This window comes from Xiphophorus hellerii, chromosome 18 (assembly GCF_003331165.1).
Source record: "Xiphophorus hellerii strain 12219 chromosome 18, Xiphophorus_hellerii-4.1, whole genome shotgun sequence".
NCBI lineage: Eukaryota > Metazoa > Chordata > Actinopteri > Cyprinodontiformes > Poeciliidae > Xiphophorus > Xiphophorus hellerii.
In genome coordinates this window covers 33,708,980-33,730,580 of record NC_045689.1, presented here as the reverse complement: position 1 = coordinate 33,730,580, position 21,601 = coordinate 33,708,980, and the positions used below count along the sequence as shown (strand labels likewise).

Sequence of the window (21,601 nt, the reverse complement as noted above, 5' to 3'; positions counted from 1 at the left end):
ACTCGCATAACATGGAGTAAACTGTAACATAAATAAAATAGCCGCATTTATTATGAGTAGAAAAGAGTTAGAACAAAGGACACATTCTTAAATAAGATATTGAATAAAATCTACTCTTGAATATTAAATGAAAACTTACAGACGGTGATGCCGATGGCGTAAACAAAAGGCTGATTGTGACAGATTGACCTCCTCATGTGTGACTGAGTAAAAAAAAACCTAACGAAATGGCTGACTTTCTGTCCCAGACCTACCTTGACCTTCAAAATAAAACCTTTATTATTCTAACACAAAAATTAAAACTAAGAACCTATTTTACAATAAATTAAAGGGCAGAACACTCCCTGCCTGGTGTCTGCCAAGATGCCACATATCAATACTTAAAACAAACTCATAAACCTGTTAGTCCTCATTCTTTAAAAGCATAATAACTTCTGTAATAAGCCTGATAAACTTTTTGGCCAGTTTACTTTTGTTGATTTGGCGCTTTTTCTGTAAGCTAAAAATGAATGACAGGAGTTTGAACCTCCCTTAGTTCTAAGAGCGGTCGTTTGGATCCCGGCGGAGCTTTTTACCGTGTGCGGTTCTGTCAGGTTGTCAGTTTATGAGCTTCTTTGATGTTTCTCAAACTGGAAAGCTGATGCGTCACCTGTCGGCTGACATCTGCCGCTCTTCCTGAGCGTCGCACTTAGACTACGGGTTAAACAATTTAATCTAGTCGAATTTAATCTAGCCAAAGTAGAGTAGAAATTAAGCAAATATTGTTGCTTCACCTTCTCGTCCTCTGGACGTCTAACACCACCTGAACCTGAAATCAACACTCTCCTCTTTCCGTGAACCACAAGGGTAGGCTGTGCTTCCATGTCTTTATTATTTAGCATCGTCTGAAAAAAAATGTCCGCTGCTCTTGTGATTTTGGTTTGTGTTGATTTTTGCGCATTGGGGAGGTTGTTGTGCTCTTGCAGGTCAGTTTCAGTGATAGTTTTGTGTTACCTTCCGATCTGTCTGACCTTTTTTTTTTCAACATCTGCTGGTGTCAGCCAGCGGGTGACCCGTCAGCTGTTCAGTTCACGAAACCACAAAAAGGCTGATAAACCGGCACCGGCCAGAACCGCTCACACTGTAAAAAGCTCAGGCGGGATCTTGGAACTACGGGAGTTTCAAACTCCACTCATTCATGTTTAGCTTACATAAAAACGCCAACCTGTGAAATAAACAAAAGAAAACCGACCAATCAGATATAGACTTTGGCGTGCCCCACCTCACCCCTCACAGACTGACACAGCTGTGTGTACAATTTTTTTGACACAAAAGATTTTTTTTTTTCTCTACAATTTTGCTAATAGTAAAGAGGGTTAGATAATAAAACAATAACTATTCTTTTCTTTTTTTATTCAAAGGAAAATCTCAAGGTACTCAGTACATACAGCTGTACAGCTGCAGCTGCATCAATCCATACTCTCAATCACTTGTGTTCAATTTAGAATCACACAGAAAAGCTCCAAAAGGGAATCAAACTTAAAATTCTGTGAACTAAGAACTTCTGATCACATAATAGCAATTAACCATAGCTGTCCTTACTGATAACTATTGTGAGTAGTCCCTAACATTAATATGATAAGGCAGCATGTAATCATATACACATATACTGTATGTTATTGTTATAAAGACTGAGCCAAGAAAATTTATGTCTGTATCAAACAAGTAGCCCTTCGTGTTACTCTGGACCCGTGAAGTAGCTCCCAGTCTCAAAAAGGTTGGTGACCCCTGGTCTAAGGAGTCAATGACTTCGATGTGGAATGCATGTGTAGCAGGCCTTCGGAATCTACAGTCGGATTTGGCTCAATCAGTAGGCTTCCTTTGGGAATATGATCTCCCTTTGAGAGAATGTCCAGCTCTTCAGAGAAGGAGACTTGCTGCACAGCAAGAATAATCGCTGTTGTGGCCTTCAACAACTCATCAGTGGTGACAGGTTTTGGACACCAATGCCAACCACTACATTCTGTGGTCCTTCTTTCCTTCTTGAAAGAATCCTTAACATGAATGAGTGTTGTAACTGCTCTTTGTAAAGACTTCCAAGAAGAGAATTTTGTAAACCTCTGAGGATCCAGTTGGTTGACCTTTAGACTTGTGACAAGGCTTGTTACTTGTGGCCGAATTTCCACATCGCAATCTGGATCGATGAGCTCAAAGGTCTCTTGCTGTTCAATGGTCGTCTGTGATTTGAGTAAGAACGCTGGACCTGTGAGCCAGCTGATCTTAGTGAGCTTTGAGGCTTAGCCTGACCTAGAAGCATAGTCAGCTGGATTATGCTCCGTAGACACATACTTCCATTAGTTTGGTTCTGTAGACTGGCATATTCTCTGTATCCTGTTGTGGACATAGACATAAAAGCGTTTTGACTGATTATGAATATAACCCAGCACCACTTTACTGTTGGTAACAGCATCAACTTGAATTTCAATCTCTTGAACGATTAGTTTGGCCATTTCTACAGCTAGCACTGCCTCACAGAGTTCTAATCTGGTTTTGGTTGGTTCAGTTGGAGGAGCAAGTTTAGCTTTTCCAAAGACAACCCACATCTATCTGGCCGTTTTCATCTGTAATCTTCAGGTATACTACGGCACTGATTGCTTTGGTCGAAGCGTCTGAAAACACACATGGCTCTTTCCAACTGGCATTGGAGCAAGAAGTAGTAGTATAAGCTTGAGGAATGTAAAGATGTTGCAATTGCTGTAGCGAATCTCTCCATGCCTCCCAAACCTCAGCTTTGTCTTGAGGGAGTGGGCTGTCCCATTCCGTTCCATCCATGCTGAGCTCCCTCAGCAACAACTTGCCATAAATGCTTACAGGAGCAACAAAGCAGAGAGGATCGAAGAGACTGTTTATGGTGGAAAGGATACCACGTCTGGTAAATGGTTTGTCACTGATGGATACTTGGAAGGTGAATACATCCCTTTTGACATCCCAACTCAATCCAAGACTTCACTTTGTGGGTACTACATCTCTATCCAAGCAGAGATCTATAATGCCCTTAGCATGATATTCAGTTGGAAATAGCCTTTCCAACTGAAGATTGGATGCTGTTGGATGTGATCTTGTGAAGTGTTAAGTTTGACTCTGAAAGAGATGCTTGGGTTTTCTATAACAGAGAAATTACCTCTTCTTCTGTTGATGAGGAAACAAGGCCGTTGTCAACGTAGAACTCCCGCTCTACGAAGCGTTTGGTTTCTGGCCCGTTTTGTTGCTCTCCCTTCAGTGCAGTTCTCCTGAGACAATACTTTGCCACAGCTGGAGAAGGGCTGTTTCCAAATACATGAACCATCATCTTGTACTCAATGATGGAGTACAGGACTTACTGGAGTCATTATCTCAATACCAAAGGAAGCTTAAGTAGTCTCGGGGATCTTCTTTTACAACAAAACAATGAAACATCTGTTCGATTTCGGCCATGACTGCTACTCGTTCTCTTCTGAAAGGAATGAGAACTCCCAATAGACTGTTATTCAAGTCTGCTCTGCTGCACAGCGTGTTGTTTAGGAAGATGACATTGTATTGAGCACTTGAGTCGAAGACAACCCTGATTTGTTCAGGTCAAGTGAAGAGAGGCGATTCATACCTTGTTCACGATTGTTGGGCAAAGGCGGCCTAGGGGACTTGAATGGAAGTGGAGCCACCCAACTGTAGGAGTCGTCCTGAAAAACCTCATTGTCCATTATTTGCAGAAACTGTTTGTCTTCTATGGAGAAAGCCCGTTTATTATCATCTGCTGTTCTCTTAAAGACTGTGAGGCCGAGAGTCGTAATCCACCACAGCAGTGTGGTAACTGTGAGATAGTCCATTAACTGGGCTGAAGTTGACCGTTTGCTTGAGATAGATGTGTTTCTCAGGGTCTGAACAGTAAGGGTCTTCCATCTTCTAGAATGTTTGTCTTACAGTTATGGACAATAGGCTTATGGACCTTTCCCAAACACACATCACCCATTAACACCCATCCGAGGTCAAGCTTTTGTGCAAAAGGAGCATACTGGGTAAACCTTGACTAGATAGATTTTTTAACAGGGTTGTGGTGAAGCTGTCACCACAAACTTCAGTGCACAGATAATTTAAGAGTGGTGCTGGCATAGTGTCCTCCTTTTCAGGCTCCCCGCCATCATCTATCACAGGACTTGCAGGCTTGATGGACCAGTGGGGTGGACCAGGGTGAAGAGCCGCGATGTGCTTATCACTGTTGCATTCATCACATTTCAGTGTGACTTTGCAGTCACGAGCGAGATGACAAGTGGACGAGCAGCATTTAAAACAGATTCCTTGATCCTTCATGTAAGCCTTACATTCTTCTATGGTTTTTGCCTGAAGCCATGACACTTCTTTAACGGGTGAGGTTTGTTATGGATGGGGCAATGCTTGGCCCCATCACTTTTAAGTGGTACTTTGTCTTGTATAACTCCAGGAGAGACTTTAGTCGTGTGCACTGAAACTGGGGTTCTGAAATTAATGTGACGTGAGATTGGATTTTTTGGCACAGAACTGCTTCCAGAAAGGGCAAAGCTGGGATCGTTTCTTGTTTTGGCTTGGTAGCAAATGAAAAAGGTGAAATAGGAGAAGGGTGGGTAACCAACCTCGTAGTCCTCTTTATACTTTGACACCTGAGCAATCCATTTTTCTTGCAAGTTGTGTGGCAACTTTTCCAGAATGGGTATGATGCCACGAGCTGTGTCCAAGTATGCCAAGCTGGGCAGGTAGCCATCCTCTTTTGCTTAGAGTAGCTCCATCAGCAGATCCCCGAGCTCTCTTAACTTGCGATTATCTTTGTGATTTTAGGAAAGTTGTCTAACTTCTTGAAAATAGCACTTTCTATGACTTCTGGAGCACCATAATATTCATCCAGCCTGTCCCAGGTCATTTTTAGTGCAATGTTTGGGTTGTCAATATGAACAGCTCTTAAGCGTTTGACATATCCAGAAGACCCCTTTACCAAGCCATTTTGAGACTAAATCCAACTGTTCGCTGGCAGTGAGGTCCATATCTTTGATGGTGTTTGAGAAAAAAAATTTCCATGCTATGTAGGACTCTGGACGATCATCAAAGTGTGTTAAACCAGTGCTCACAAGCTCTTTGCGTGCCAAATACTTTGCCATGTTCATCATTACTGAAGACTTTGGCGGGTTCGTGTGAGAAGTGTCAGAGTACTGCGGAAAAACTAACTTGGTATTTGGCCGAAGTATATTGGACTTTGGTTCTTGTAAGTGTACCTCACTTTGAACTGGGAAGTCGTCTTCTCTAGCTAGCTGAGCTGGTGTAGTCCAGATGTGTAGTCCGAAATGGGTTAGAAGCTTTTGAACTTGGTTGTTGCTGAAATGGTGGAGGCCAACAGTCTTTCACAATATACTCCTCTTAATTAATGTTCTTCGTTGGTGGTTGTGGGTTATTTTCACTTACACGTTCATGTGTATTCTGGACCACGTCGGGAAGGCTTTTCCAACTACAGTGTTCTTTGTTCTCTAAATCTGCTGCTGCTTCCAAAACTTCGACTTGGGCAATAGCAGCTGCAGGTTCCTTTTCAAGATTAAGAGCTTCAAGGTTGGCTTCTAGTCTAACTTTTTAAACTTTAATGCTGATCTCTCTCAGAGCAAATGAAACACATACAAAAACTGCTTCGGCTTTGCCCCTAGTGCGTGCTGCTGCAGCACTGACCGATGACATACCTGAGTGTTTTGAACTGGAACCAGCACTTTTACTGCTTTTAATCGACAACCCATTTTGAAAAGGCTTCATGTCTTTTGATCTTGCTCCTTCGAGGTGTGCTTTCTCCATATCTGTTAATATAGCTGCTTTAATGCTGTTCAGCCAACTGCACACCGCCTTTTACTATTCTGCTCTAGTTGTGTGTTTATTAACACAATTTAGCAGTAAGCCTAACTCCAATAGAATGAACGCTTGAGTCAGGATGCAGGTTCTTTACTTCTGCTTTATTCTGGTGACCCAAGTACTCGTATAACAGAGTAAACTGTAACATAAATAAAACAGCTGCATTTATTATGAGTAGAAAAGAGTCAAAACAAAGAACACATTCTTAACAAATAAGACATTGAATAAAATCTACTCTTCAATATTAAATGAAAACTTACAGATGGTGATTTCGATGGCGTAAACAAAAGGTTGACTGTGACAGATTCACCTCCTCATGTGTGACTGAGGAAAAAAAAACTAACGAAATGGCTGGCTTCCTGTCCCAGACCTACCTTGACCTTCAAAATAAAAGCCTTATTACTCTAACACAAAAATTAAAACTAAGAACCTATTTTACAATGAATTAAAGGGAAGAGTATCAGAGATAAAAAGAATGCAATACCAAATCTTCCTACACTGAAGATAAAAAAGAAAGAAAACAGAAAACTAACAATAAATTGATATAAGATCAAAATAGCGTACATTTCAGAGAAGTTCAGTTCTCACGTGGACCAGATGCATAACAAGTGTTAAATCGCCCATTATTGTAGTTTCACAAATCAGATAGAAGTTTCACAAATCCCATACATGCTTTAAATACTCTATTAGTTGAGAATAATTCTGCCCAGGTTTGAAAAGTCTATAGGAAGTGAAAAATGAGGTGTAATCGTCCTTTAGCTATTTCCCGAATCGGAAGCTGCAATCGGAAACCAACTTCAGCTTCGTCCTTTTGAGGGTCTTTCGACACATAACACATAAAATGATTTCTATATAAAAGGAATAACCCAACAACTATGCATAAAATGTCATTGATTACCATCTTCAATCTTTTCAAAATTAAAAAAAAAAAAAGAAAACTGGACAAATTGAAACAGTGTGACTGAGAACCACTTACAATGTACTCTCTGATAAGACCATGCCTGTTGTCAGGGGGACTCCAGGAAACCTTTACTGTACCATCCTCATTACTGTCACAAGTCAGCTGCAGGTTCCTGGGCGGGTCAGGAACTGACCCACATTAACACACAAACACACATACAGTCATCAGGAGACAGAAAAGTGTTGGACATTCACAGTGAAATTGGCTGGTGACTGTAATTGAGACATTTTTAAGTTAAATGAAGGACTGGGTGGTCAGAAACATCCAAATCAAATTTTCTAATCAGTGAATACACAATATCAAGATGCCACCAGGTTCTACCACTTTTGGTAGAACTGCTGTTAGTGAAAGAGACTCAAAGCCAGCTTCTTTAAGTGCCTGTAAGGGGTTTGAAATGATTATGTAAGATGATACTGAGATGAAAATTTCAAACCCCTCCATGATTTCTAAGTGGGAGAACTTGCAAAGTTGCACAGTGTTCAAATACCTATTTTCCTCACTGTATTCTGCAGTAGCCCCAGTGTATTTGAACTGTTTTGATCACGTATGTCAGGCTGTGTATGAATATTTGTACCACTTGCTAGAAAAGTTACCCCCTGGATTCAAATGTGTTGTCTAACTTCAGACCTATTTCTAAATTACCATTTATGTCTAAAGTTTTGAGAAAGTTGCTTATGTTCAACTGCAGACTTATCTTGACCTTGACGAAACTGGTGAAAAATTTCAGACTGATTTAAAATTGTGGCACAGCATTGAAACTGCCCTTTCAAAAGTTTTAAATGATCTTTAAATTGGTTCCCGTTCTTTTCCACTGGCAAGTCGCACATTAACCATTTAATGTACGGTCCAGTTCTACCCCAGGTAGTGAGCTTTTCCATCATACAGTCTCTTTCTCACTATGGTGAGTGGGACATGAGTGTGCAGTGTTAGAACAATTATCTAAGTTCATTTACTTGTGAGTTTATTTGAAAGGTTATGTTTTCATATTATTATTTTGTGTGTTGTTTACTTGACTCCCTTTCTTCTGTGAAACACTATTAACCATTTTTAGGATGTTTGCCTGGAGGCTAGAGACGTTTGCACATTCCTGTGTTGTCAGCTTCATGTGAAACTGATTAGTTGGGGTCAGCCTCATGCCCTTGTAAGGGCATGTCCACAGAAGGTTCCAGAACACCCTGTAGCAAAGGTCATTGGTCAAATTCTTTGTGTGACTATGTGAAAAAGCCCAACCTCCTTCCTTGTTTTCTCTAATAAAGAGCAATGCAGAGAAAGATCGGGCAGAGTTGATCCCAGACAGTGTTTGACAGCGGTATTCCGTGTCTGGGGTCCACCCTCCTCTTCTGCAGAAAAGTAATTTGTGTCTCTGGTTGATTCTTTGTAGGTTAGGAAATAAAATAAACCTATAATGCAGTAACTGTGGTTAACTCTCCCCTGATGTTTGCAGTAACACTCAGGAATTGACTCAAATAAACCCAGATATTTCATTTCTGGCTCAAACATAAAGACTCAAATCAGCTGATTATTTTGGGGTACAAATAAATATAATTACATTCTGGCACTTTATTATCTTAAATGTGCAATTATCTTATCTCCGATAAGACTCTGATAAGGCTCCAATTACATACCTGCCATTTGGGAGTACTCCTGTATAATACCCATATGGCAAGTGCCATTGAGTGATATATGACAAATTGTCACTTATATTGAGAATGATACCCAGGTGGCAACGTCCCATTGTGAATTATACCCACCTGGCAAGTGCCATGGATAATAATACCCAAGTGGCAAATTGCCGTTGAGAAAGATATCCAAATGGCAAGATGCCATCTGGTGGCAGTCAATGGTATTACAGCAAATGTTGCCATTTGGGAGCGCCTAAAAGCGATTTTTCAGTGAACTTTGACCCCTTTGGGGGTCTCTCACGGGAAGACCGGGGGTCTTAAAAATCGCTAGGTTGGGTCATTAGGGTGACGAGGGATCACCCTATTTTTAGAGCCATGCCCCGTGACCCCATGACCTATGGTTAGCCCTCCAGGAATTTTCAAAAAAGGGCATTTTTTGCTCCCAAATGTACACTTTTTGGGTGGTCGCCCTAATTCTTAGGGTTAGGGTGCGATGTAGAGCAGTTTTTCCACCCCCACTTGCGATTCCACTAGAATTAAAACATTTTAGTGGGGGGACAATTTTGAGTGAAGTTGGTGAGTTTTTGAGTATGTTAAAGCCTCAAAAAAGCTGTATCTTTTTGCAGAAAAATAATAAGAAGACAATACAATAGGCCTTTGCAGCGCTTCGCTACAAGGGCCCAATTACAAAAGAAAATAGTAATGCACAGTGATTTGGATAAGTAACTTTAATCTGATTACTGGATTTGAAATAGTGATGCATTGGATTACTTGTTACTGAAAAAAGTGGTTTGATTAACGCGTTACTAACTTCACTGTTTGTGAAGCACTTTGGTCAGCTGAGGCTCCTGTAAATATGCTATAAAAATAAACTTTGACTTGACTTAAAATGAAGGCAGGTCATGAGACACTCACATCCCTCGGGCGTCCTGATGGTGATGGCCTCATTGGTCTTGTGCAGCTTGTTTAGGCACTGAGTGAGAACTTTCACCTGGTAGGTGGTGTCTGGTTTCAGCACAGTCAGTTTGTAGCTGGTTTTGTTGCTGTGGGTGTCCATATTGGTCCACTCCTGCGTTCCCACCAGCCTGAACACAAAAGCAAACATCTGATTGGGGCTAAGCTGAGCAGCACAGACGTCAGATGGTAACGGTCCACCAAGCTCACCTGTAGTGTACAAGGAAGTAGCAGGAGTTCGAGGGGAGGTTCTTGGGACGGGACCAGATCAGAGTGATGGTGCCAGAGAAGTCTGGGGTCCACTGGAGGTTCTGGACTTTGTAGGCAAGTGTGTCCACTGGGAGATCAAGGGAAGAAATTGGAACTGTGTAATCCACAAATGCAATCAGCAGGAAGCAGCACCAGACTATTTAAGGCACCTAGAATCACCCTATTCCGACCAAATTCTCCAGCATAGCCAGGTTATGATAGTTTTGGGTTTTTTATTATATCTTACTTTTATTTTGTTGTGACTTTTTATTTGTCTAATCCAGTTAGTTGTAATTAGTACTTAGAATGTGTTGGCTAGTTTTTATTAGTGAAATAATTGTTTTTAATTAGTTTTTCACACTTGGCTAATTTTTAGGTGCAGAACTCAAAAAGGTGAAGCATTGCATTGTTATCATGTACACATCAATCAGAATACTAAACAGAAGAAACCATTTTCAAAAACTGTATTTAATTCTTATTGAACAACGAGTGACTCTGGTGTTTTCTCCCAACATTTGCTGTTATTTTACGGACTGACTCCTCCCAGTAGGAGTATGGCGTACTCTGACAACCTGCTTGTGTCTGGAATAAAATGTCAAATAAAAGATTTATTTGACATCAGTTCAAAAAGCTAATAGATTTATGAACACAAAAACGAAGGATATTATACATAACTTCAGCATGTTTTAGTTAGGTTTATTAATGCACAATATAGTTCCAGCTGGTTATAATTTTTCCCCATTAATTACCAATTTTATTCATGTCAGCTAACAAAACAGTTTTCTCTATTTCAGTTTTTGTTATTTTGTTAGTTCCGGGAAACAATAATAACCTTGCAGGATAAAAAAATCAAAAACCTACTGGTGCAGTTTTCTTCATCGCTGTGGTCCGAACAGTCCAGGTAGCCGTCACAGTGCTCGCTATCCAACACGCAAAGCTCACCATCAGAACAGCGAGTCCCGTTGGTGCAGAGCAGAGACTGCCGTGTGGCTAAACACAAACACAGCTCCTACATTAGACTCTTGTTAGTACCCTACCTGCTTCTGATGACTCAAAACAAATAGTAAATGGTATATGGACTGAACTTATATAGCGCTTTTCCAATCATTTGGACCACTCAACGCTCTTTACACAAGAGTCACATTCACCCATTCTCACTCACAAACACAACATGTTTCATAACTGAAGGGATTTGTGGGCAAAATCACGTCTCAGGTGTGGTGTTAAAGGGATGCTGAAGACAAAAATAATAATATAAAAAACATGCATCTTTAAATATCAAGATGAGTGAAGAAGTAAGATGAGTTATTATGGTATGAGGAATCTCCAGCTAAATAAAATCAGAGCTGGCAGACAATATGAAACTCAGCGTTTTTACAGCTGAGCATAACAAGGATGAAGACAAAAAAACACTGTTATAAAACTGTTATACTGAAAATAGAGTTCCTTCATGTTTTTCATTTCAAAATTTCACACCTTTCAGAATCAAATTCCTAAATTCTTTGTGCAAAGTTTTATAACAGTGTGAACATTTGAGGAACAAATATTCACCTTGAGCGACTTCAATAGTTATCACTATTCCAATGTGATTCTTGTAAGAAAAAAAGGTCTGTATATACTTGCTTGGAAAAAGGAAATAAATCTTTTAATTTTGTGGCATTTTTTAACCTAGCATGCAACGAACCTATAGATAAAGACAGATTTATGAAAAACGTATGCAAGTTTTGTGCATGTACAGTACAGACAAAAGTTTGGACACAACTATGTGTCCAAACTTTTGGTCTGTACTCAGTTCAGACCAAAAGTTTGGACACACCTTCTCATTGAATTCAATGAGAAAGTGTGTCCAAACTTTTGGTCCGTATTGAGTACAGACCAAAAGTTTGGACACACAGTTGTGTCCAAACTTTTGGTCTGTTTGCTGCTTTCAAACTATGCACCTATTTACAGATAAAACAGAAAAAATATATATTAAGAACATTTTAATAGAGCAAGTAAACTGCAGCATTCTTAAATTTAACTGAGCTGCCAAATGAGTATGAACATATACCTATAGTTTTCATGAACAAAATTCCCTAAATAGAATGTGGATTTAAAGTGTCAGATTCCAGAGCACAAGAAATCCTCATCTTCTTCTAGATGTTAGTAGAGGAGCAGCGCCGACTGCCTAGTCTCTCCTGCCCATATCAGTTACCCATGGTGGCCAACCTCTTTACCGCTCACATTGGCTCGGGCATGAACATTGTAAGCAATGGTCCATCTTTTCTCATTGCCTCGATCACTGGCCGAAGTGCCTTCAAAAAGATGTTGTTTTTCACCGCTTTCTATATGCTATCCCTATACGTTCGGGAAGAGAACTGAAGGATGATTCCTCTTGGTCTGTTTTCATTCTTTTTAATGGCCTTTTTGTGGACTGGTTCTTTAGTGGAGCGAAGTCTTCATCATTTGGGTCATCATCCGTCTTGGTGTAGTCGAGTCCAGCGAGTTATTGAAGTTGGTAGCCTGCATCCTTCGAAGCACCCAGTTTACATAGGACGGCTCCGTTGAGGCCGTGAATAAAAGACGACAGAAAGAAAAAGCTGTGAATTTGGACAGGTCTAGCCTGCACCTCAGTGTAACACATGTTGCCTAGCAACCGTGACAGCGTGAAGCACAGAGTGGCGAAGAAAAAAAACTGAGCCTAAGTGTAGGAGCAATTTTTCCATTTTCAGTTAAATCTTAGAATTTAGATTATTTAGTTTATTTTTATTTTTTGCTCATTTTCTAGTTGATTTATAATTAGAATTTTTGTTTAATTTGTTATTTAAAATATGTTCTTTGGTTAGTAATTCACTTAATTAGTTAATTAATTTCAGTTTGTTTCACAGTATAAATATATAGATTTTAAGTAGCTCATTATGCACGTGGGTGGTCAGATGGTTTTTTACCAGTCAGCCAGTCTATCCAATCAGTCATCAGTCGTCAGTCTGTCAGTTAATCAGTCAGAGAACAGGTACAGGAATCAGAGCAGGAGAAGCAGCAGAATCCTGTGAAGCCTGTGACTTGTTTCCCTGAATACAGAATAAAACCCAACTTAAGAGGAAAGGAGATCGGGCTTTTTCTGTTGTTGGTCCTCTTCTATGGAACAATCTACCTTTCCAAATTAGATCTGCCCACAGCCTGGATCATTTTAAATCGCTTCTTAAAACTCATTTTTATTCCTTGGCATTTAATTGAACTAGTGTTTTGATACTCTGTTTTTATTCATTTGTGTTATTGTCATTCTTGTACAGCACTTTGGTGCAGTTTTATGCCTGTTTTTAAAGTGCTATATTAATAAATTTGACATTGACATTGACAAAACAACCCTCTAACTGCATTTTGACTTTTTTTTTATCTTTTTGGACTGCGTAAGCCAGAACCCACGGTGCATCAGGTGACTATTTGAATTAAATTCACCTTTTGCTTTGATCACCTTTAAGTCTTAAGTTTTTTGATTTTTTAATTTGAGTTTTGGACAAATAGTCACTACATCAAGTAAAAAACCAGACCTTGGATTTTTGAAAGAACGACAACTAGTAAAAAACCTGGACCTTGGCATTTTTGGAACGACATCAAGTAAAAAGCCTGACTCTTGGCTTTTTGAATCAACGACAACAAAGTAAAAAAGCCGACCTTGGAGTTTAAATCGACGATCTCAAGTCTGTTGATGTGCGGATGGCTGCGAAAAGTTTGGAGGAACCATCTCCTTTGTTCTTTAGACGCCGATAGCGGAAACGGCCGGGCCCACAAGGCATTGTAACAGTCATTATACTGCTTGGTTCCCAGAGATGAATAGGTATCACCACAAGGGGGCGCCTATTCCCTTTTTCCTTTGTTGTACTATTGTACAGAGTGAGAACTCGTCTTCCACGGAGGAGATCATTGGTGATGATGAGGTGCAGAGTGGTAAACCATCATTACTTTTCTCGTGTATGAGTCTATAATGTTTAGTACAGTGGAGATCTGGCTTTACATGGACGAAGTGAAATAAAGTGAAAGTGTGGAATACTTCAAGTGCGTCCTGATGTTATGGGTTAGAGTGGATAACCACCATTGCTAACTCCTTCTCCAACCTCTCACCGCACCGCCACACCATGAAAGTGCCTCACCTACAAGCTACAAACGCTCACGTCTTTCTTCAACGACAGCTGAATGTACAACGATTGCTATTGTTGTAAAGGAAAACGGCCAAACGAGAGGAGTTTGATGATAGCGATCAACGTTACAGTACAAGTTCGTCAAATGAAGATGAATAAAAGACTGGGTTAAAGCGCTGCACCTTTACGCACAGCCAGTGGGTTTAAAAGAAAAAGGAAGTAAAAGACAGCAACAAGAAAGCTACAAGCAGTTCAAAGTGTTTTGCTAAAATGTCTGATGTAATGAAAGCATAATTGGCCAAGAGTGATTTAGAGGTTTCTTCCAGTCGAAGTATTAAACTGATTGAGAAAGCCTTGATGTCCTATATAAAAATGTGCCAAGATAAAAGAAATGCTAAATTGAAGAAAGTAAGACGAATAATGGAAGATTTAAATGTTTTGATGGAGTCAAATTATAAAGTTGACTCAGTGAATTCTCTTCTTGCTACATTTATTCAGTGTTCTCAGGATGCAGAGGTATCTCATAAAAACTTGGCAAGTTTGCCACTCCCCTCTGATGAGCTCATGAAACAAAATGAACATTTTCAAAATAAAATAAGAACTTACCACGAGTTTACTGAGCTTGTCAGGGGCTGGTTATGTGAACTGGGTAAGTCCTTTGTGCAACCAAATGCAGATGATTATGACCAAGTCAAAAATGATGTTGACGTAATAAATCCTGAAGACAGCACTTCCAACGTGCGCTCTGTAAAGTCAAAATCAGGCACTCAGGTGTCCCGTGTCTCCTCCACTTCATTGGCTCGCATTAAAGCAGAGGCCGAGAAAGCGGCGCTGATGAAGCGGGGCTAATGGACTCAAAAAGAAACATCAGCTAGAAGCGCTGGAGGAAAAGCTAAAACAAGAAAAAGAGCAATTTGAACTTGAGACGGAGTTAGCGGCTGCTAAAGCAAAACTTCGTGTGTTGGAAATAAATTCACAGTGTGGCTCAAAATGTTATGATGGCATGAACTCGTATACTGTATTGAAAAGCGCAATACCAATTCAGTACTAAAACTTGATCCCTGTGCCGATGTGTTTGTTCCAGAGAAAAATATGGATGATGTTAAAATGTCCTCTGCCAGCTCTGAGAAACCAATTGTTCGGCCAAAGCGTTGATAAGCCACAATGTATCTGTGCTCAATTAACTGTTCAAAATCCGAACACAAGTATGCAACAGTAACCAGATCAACAAATGGATCAACAAACCAGTATTATTGACATCATGCAGCGGCAAAATGACATCACTGCCATGTTGGTTCAACAAAACCAAAGCGCTGTCTTGCCACCAAGAAACATCCCTGTTTTCGATTGCGATACTCTTCAATATAGATCATTTATAAGAGCATTTGAGAACGGCGTGGAGGCCAAAACGTCCAATTTAAGTGACTGTTTGGACTTTTTAGAACAATACACTAGGGGGCAGTCTAGAGACCTTGTGCTTAGTTGCCAGCATTTACCATCAGAACTGGGCTACCTTAAAGCTAAAGGTCTTCTTTCTGAAAATTTTGGAAATGAATATAAAATTGCACAGGCCTATATGGATTAAATTAGCAACTGCCCAGCTATTAAAAATGAGGACATTAAATCACTGCAAGCATTTTCTCTGTTTTAAGGGATGTTCAAATTTAACAGAATACATCACTCATATGAAAGAACTGGACTTGCCGTCAATAATGAGTAGCATAATCCTAAAATAAGAGAGAGCTAGAGAAATGTGGCCTGTGACCTTCAGGAAAACAGGGGTCAGAGGGCATTATTCACCGATCTTGTTTTTATTGAAAAACAAATTAAAGTTGCATCTGATCCACTGTTTGGTAACACCATGGACCTTCAACAGCTCAACTCCAATAGCAGCTTTACCAAACAGAAGAAAAGGGGGAGTAGCTTTGCTACAAATGTTCTTGAATGTCCATCTGGAGATAAAAGTCCTCAAAAAGCCACAGCTGTTTGTATTGTCTCCTAAATAATCATACAGTTGACAAACGCTTTAAGTTAAAAGACAAGCGACATAAAGATAAAGTAAACTTTATTAAGGAAAGAGGAATGTGTTTTGGCTGCTTAAAGCTTGGACACATAAGCAGAGAATGCAGAGGTCGCTTGGTCTGTTCTGCTTGTCACCAGCAGCATCCCAGTGTCCTGCACATTGACAAGGAGAGTACAAGAGTTTTCTCCAGACATCCACAGAATCCTCTGAGTACCACCTCCACAATGACTCAGATCTATGGTCATGTCAGGGTCTGTGATGAAGATAACTCAAACCTTTCTATTGTTGCAGTTCAAGTCAGGAGTCCAAAAACCAACACCACTGTGCAGACGTATGAATTTTTGGACCCGGGAAGCACAGGAACGTTCTGTACTGAACATTTGGCCCGGAAGCTGACACTGAAAGGTAAAAGAACAAGTATCCAGCTGCAAACAATGGGACATAAAGATGTTGTGAGTACAAACAATCTCTGGACTTCAAGTAGCAGCACTTGATAAAAATTATTTCATTGACCTTCCAGATGTCATGACAGAAACTAATGCCTGTTTCAAAGCGAAATGTTCCACAACAGAAGGACATTGACCATAAGGACAGAAGGACATTGGCCATACCTGCAAAGCATCAAGCTCCACAACATATATGATCATGTAGATCTGCTCATTGGCACAGATTCACCTAAAGTAATGGAGCCATGGGAGGTGATCAACAGTCAGGAGCAATGCCCATATGCAGTTTGGACCCGAGTTGGATGGGTCATCAATGGTCCATTCAGGAGTGAAAGGAACAAAACAGACTGCCATTCTTTCACTGTAAACAGGATTTCGGTTAAACATCTGGAAACAATGTTGATTGAACAATACAATCACGATTTCATTGAAAAAACATCCCAAGAGCAGATTGAAATGTCCAGAGAAGATGTCAAGTTTATAAATATCATGAACAATTAAGCACAATTTAAAAAATGGATATTATTGTATTGATTTGCCTTTCAAATCTGAAAATTCCATCTCGCCTATTAACCGTTGTATTGCAGAACAACGTCTTCAGAGCCTGAAACGAAAGTTTGCCAAGAACCGGATCACCGTCCTAAAATACATCTGCAATGAAACAGAGGGCAAGAACATCAACCTGGGAAAAGATGCTGCCAGCTTTTCCTCCCAGCTCCAAGATGGACAGCAGTTGCTGGCTGGGGAGATTCTCCAGAAACTTCCGGTCTCTACAATGTTGGGTCAAGCAGAAGATGACCAGAACAGCTTGCAGGAGCATTTGGAGGAAGAAGAGGATGCCCGTCTAAAGCTGTTCAAGCTATTCAATTTGAACAACATCACAGGTTTGGACCAGAGATCAGCTCACTCAGAGCTGATGGGGCCATCTCAGAAGACGGTCAGCTGTTCGGACTTGGTCCAGTGGTTGATAATAGAGTCCTTAGAGTGGGTGGACATCTTGGAGGAGCTGCTGTGCCATCTGGGGCTGGACATCCAGTTGTCCTGTGTAAAGTCATGCATGTGACAACATTAATTCTGTGTTGCATTTACCATCTGCTTGGTCCAGCAGGAAGAAACCACATGTTGTCCAGACTGCGTCAAAGATGCTGGATAATCAGTGCAAACTCTGCTGCCAGAAAGATCTTGTCTGACTGTGTTAACTGCAGAAGAAATGGAGGAAAACTTCTGGAACAAAAATGGCTGAGGAAAAGGTACCACCAGACAACCTCCATTCACAGATGTTGGAGTTGATTGTGCTGTTCATTTGAAAGTGATTCGTGTTCAGGATGCCACTTCTTGTATTAATGCAATCAGAAGATTCATCTGCAGGTGTGGTCCAGTCTCTTCCATCAGATCAGATAATGGCACAAATTTTGTGGGAGCCAATAGAAAGCTAAAAGAAAGTCTGGCTGCCTTAAACCAGAAAAAAATCCAAAAGGCTCTAGTCCAGGATGGCATAAACTGGCATTTCAATATACCTGCAGCTTCACATCAAGGTGTCATCTGGGAGTGCTTGATTCGTTCAGTCAGGAGCGTACTCACCTCAGTTTTAAAACAGCAGGTTGTGGATGATGAAACGTTCAAAACTGTTTTCTGTGAGGCTGAAGCCATTTTGAAAGACAGACCCATCACCAAATGATTTAGAAGCCCTCACACAAAATCACATCCTGATGTTAAAGAGCAAACATGTTCTGCCATCTGGACTGTTTCAGAAACAAGACCTGTACCTCAGGCGCAGATGGAAGAAAGTACAGAATATGGCTGAACTATTTTGGAAAAGATGGATTTCAGAGTATCTGCCCTTAATGCAGGAAAGACAAAAGTGGATGAGATGGAAAAGAAACATCTCTCCTGGAGACATTGTCCTGATTGCAGATGCTACTGCACCCAGAGGATGTTGGCAGATGGGGAAAGTCCTAGCAGTCAAAGCTGATGCAGGAGGCCTGGTTCGTTCAGTGCAACTTCAGACCAAAACCAGTGTGATGGAGAGGCCAGTGACAAAGCTCTGTCTGCTCCTGGAGGCATCTGCAGACTAAAGACATTCCTATTCCTTCTATTCTCTTGCAGGTTCATCATCATGAAAATGAAGAACAAATAGAATTACTTAATGTCTTTGCATTAATATAGGATATTATTGAGGCTGTTAGAATACCTCCTTTAGTTAGAGATGTAATTGTGATTTAATGCACAATTAGGGGCTGGAGTGTAGGAGCTATTTCTCCATTTTCAGTTAAATCTTAGAATTTAGATTATTTAGTTTATTTTTATTTTTTGCTTATTTTCTACTTTATTTATAATTACAGTTTTTGTTTAATTTGTTATTTAAAATGCGTTCTTTGGTTAGTAATTGCCTGTTAATTTTTCGGTTTAGGTATAAATGATAGTATGTTATCTGGCAAAATGGAAAAATTATCTGGCGATATATTCACTTAATTTAGACATATTTTAATACATATCTAAAATCTTTTTTTTTTTTTAAGTTACATGCTGTAGCTTTAAGCAGATGTTCGGTGTGAAAGCTCACTGTCTGGTGGAGGTTGAGCATTGCTACGTCTGTGAAATATTACTACCAGTAGCGCATAGCGGCGGTCCAAGAGCATGAGCAGAACCTAGGATCTTACACCGCCAGCTCAAAGACTTGAATTATTTATCGGATTATTTGTTTAGCTTTCTGACCGTGATGCTAATTCGGGTGAGAGTTGGTAGTTGTGCGCAGATTTACCTGCTATCTGGCCACTCTGGATGTCCTTTTTTTCCTGAAGTGAGCCTTGATGTAGCCAAACTCCGTAAAGTGCTTGTTTTTAAAATGCCATATTAGATTCGTTGTGTTGATGCATTTTGACGTGCTTCACCCCAAGGTAATTTTCTGCCACAACACGCAAACGTCTCCATTCACTCTCAGAGTGTTATAGAATAGAATAGAATAGAATAGAATTCAACTTTATTGTCATTGCACTGTCACAAGTACAAGCAACGAGATGTAGTTTGCATCTATCCAGAAGTGCTCTACGAGATAGAAATATTTATTTATAGATGTACAAGACTATGTATGTATGGACTATAAGGGGTTATAGCAAGAGATATAGATATTGTGTATAAATATAAATATGGGAGCTATATGCACAGATTATACAGATTATACACAAGAATGTTAGGGAATGGATTATAGATAAATAACGGCAGATAAAATTTACAGGTTGTATGTGTGTGTGAAGAAAACAGTCCGTGACGTGTGTGTGTGTGAGGATAGTCCATGTGTTATTGTTGTATGAGAGGATAGGGGAGTACCGTCCTTATAGTTTATGTTTTATGTCAGGAGGCGTTCAAAAGTGTGACAGCTGTAGGAAAGAAGCTGTTCTGGTGCCTGGTGGTTCTGGTCCGTAGGCTTCTGTAACGCCTCCCAGAGGGCAGGAGGGAAAAGAGTGTGTGTGCTGGGTGAGTGGAGTCCTTTGTGATTTTCCCGGCCCTTTTCAAACACCGCTTCCTGTAGATGTCCTTGATGGCAGGGAGCGGTGCCCCGGCGATATACTGGGCAGTTTTCACCACCCTCTGCAGCGCCTACCGGTCGGAGACAGAGCAGTTCCCGTACCAAGCTGTAATACAGTTGGTGAGGATGCTCTCAATGGTGCAGCGGTAGAAGTTCGTGAGGATCTCTGAGGACAGGTGGTTCTTCCTCAGGGTCCTCATGAAGAAGAGGCGCTGATGCGCCTTCTTAATGAGTTTGGAGCAGCTGGTCGTCCAAGTCAGGTCCTCGGAGATGTGGACTCTCAGAAACTTAAAGGTGTCCACACGCTCCACCACTGTCCCCTTAATGTGGATGGGTGGATGTGGGTCAGCGTTCCTCCTGAAGTCCACGATAAGCTCCTTGGTCTTCTCGGTGTTCAGCTGCAGGTTGTTTTTGTCGCACCACTCAGCCAGACAGTCTACCTCCTCCCTGTAAGCGGCCTCGTCATTATCTCTGATGAGGCCGATCACCGTGGTGTCGTCTGCGAACTTGATGATGGCGTTAGAGCCATGGACAGGTCTGCAGTCGTAGGTGAAGAGGGAGTAGAGGAAGGGACTCATCACACAGCCTTGTGGCACTCCGGTGTTTATGATGATGGTGGATGAGAAGTGGTTGTTCAGCCGGACATGTTGAGGTCGACTGGTCAGGAAGTCGAGCAACCAGTTACACGAGTGGACTGATGCCGAGGTCTGTGAGTTTGGTAATGAGTTGTGATGGGATGACAGTGTTGAATGCTGAACTAAAATCTAAATCTAAAAACAGCAGTCTGGCGTAAGTGTTCTTACTGTCCAGGTGAGAAAGGAGAGAGTGCAGCGCTATAGAGACTGCATCCTCTGTGCTCCTGTTCTGCCTGTATGCAAATTGGTGGGGGTCTAGTGTGGGGGGGAGACAGAATCTGAGGTGTGCTAGGACCAGCCGCTCCAAGCACTTGGTAAGCACTTGGGGGTAAGGGCTACCGGGCGGTAGTCATTGAGTCTGGTTGGGTTGGGATTCTTGGGGATTGGTACCACAGCGCGGGCCAGGGACAGGTTGAAGATGTGCGTCAGCACTCCTGCTTGGTCTTGGTCACAATTATAGTTCCACACGACAGGATTTGATGCCGCATGCTTGCGCAGTGTGAAGGAAAGAGGAGATCAGCTGCACACACAGGCTGCGAAGTGAGATAAATGTGATCGATTTTGGTGATCGGCAACAAGAGAGAGTGATTGGCTATCACCGATCCTACACTTTTTCACGGAAATCAGCCGATTATGATCGGTGGACGATTGATTGGCACACCTCTAAAAAAATATATATATATATTTTGTTTCTAACATGTTCAATGTACTGCACAGTTCTACAAGGAATAAATATAAGCAAATTATTGATTTACAAATGTAATACTCTCCAACTAGGACTTAAATAAAGCTACTATGTTTGAAGACTTAACTATAATGAGTCAAACCAATTTGTTCAGTAATACCTTAGTTAACCAAATATTTTACAACCAGATATGATCTGACTGCATAATATCAGTGTTTAATGCAGTGGGAGCAGACATCTCCAAAAATGTTGGAGTAATATTGTGATTAGGCAATGTACTGATGAACCGAGCAGATATCTGAGACTTACAACGCTACATTCTTGCCTAAAAACTATGTAGAAAATCATATTGAGTCACTTAAAGTGTAATATAGTAAAATAATTTGCCGCTCTTCACTGCCATTGCCTGAACGCCTGGTTTGCCAGCACTAGACCCATCCTTCAAATCTGGGGGAGGACGCATATGTTGGCCACATTTGGAGGAGTCTTCGAATTCGAACAGGCCTTGTCG

General features: G+C 40.9%; 1 protein-coding gene across 6 annotated transcripts in view; it reads right to left on the bottom strand.

Annotated features, from left to right (window-relative positions):
• Positions 1 to 21,601, bottom strand: part of sorl1 (sortilin-related receptor, L(DLR class) A repeats containing) — a 177,394-nt gene that overhangs the window by 41,226 nt on the left and 114,567 nt on the right. For all 6 annotated transcript variants that reach the window (XM_032590816.1, XM_032590818.1, XM_032590814.1 and 3 more), the window contains exons 33-36: positions 10,519 to 10,647; positions 9,619 to 9,745; positions 9,370 to 9,539; positions 6,848 to 6,960 (exon numbers count right to left, since the gene is read on the bottom strand). In XM_032590816.1, coding sequence (XP_032446707.1) covers positions 6,848 to 6,960; positions 9,370 to 9,539; positions 9,619 to 9,745; positions 10,519 to 10,647 — 539 coding nt within the window. The remainder of the gene's footprint in view (positions 1 to 6,847; positions 6,961 to 9,369; positions 9,540 to 9,618; positions 9,746 to 10,518; positions 10,648 to 21,601) is intronic.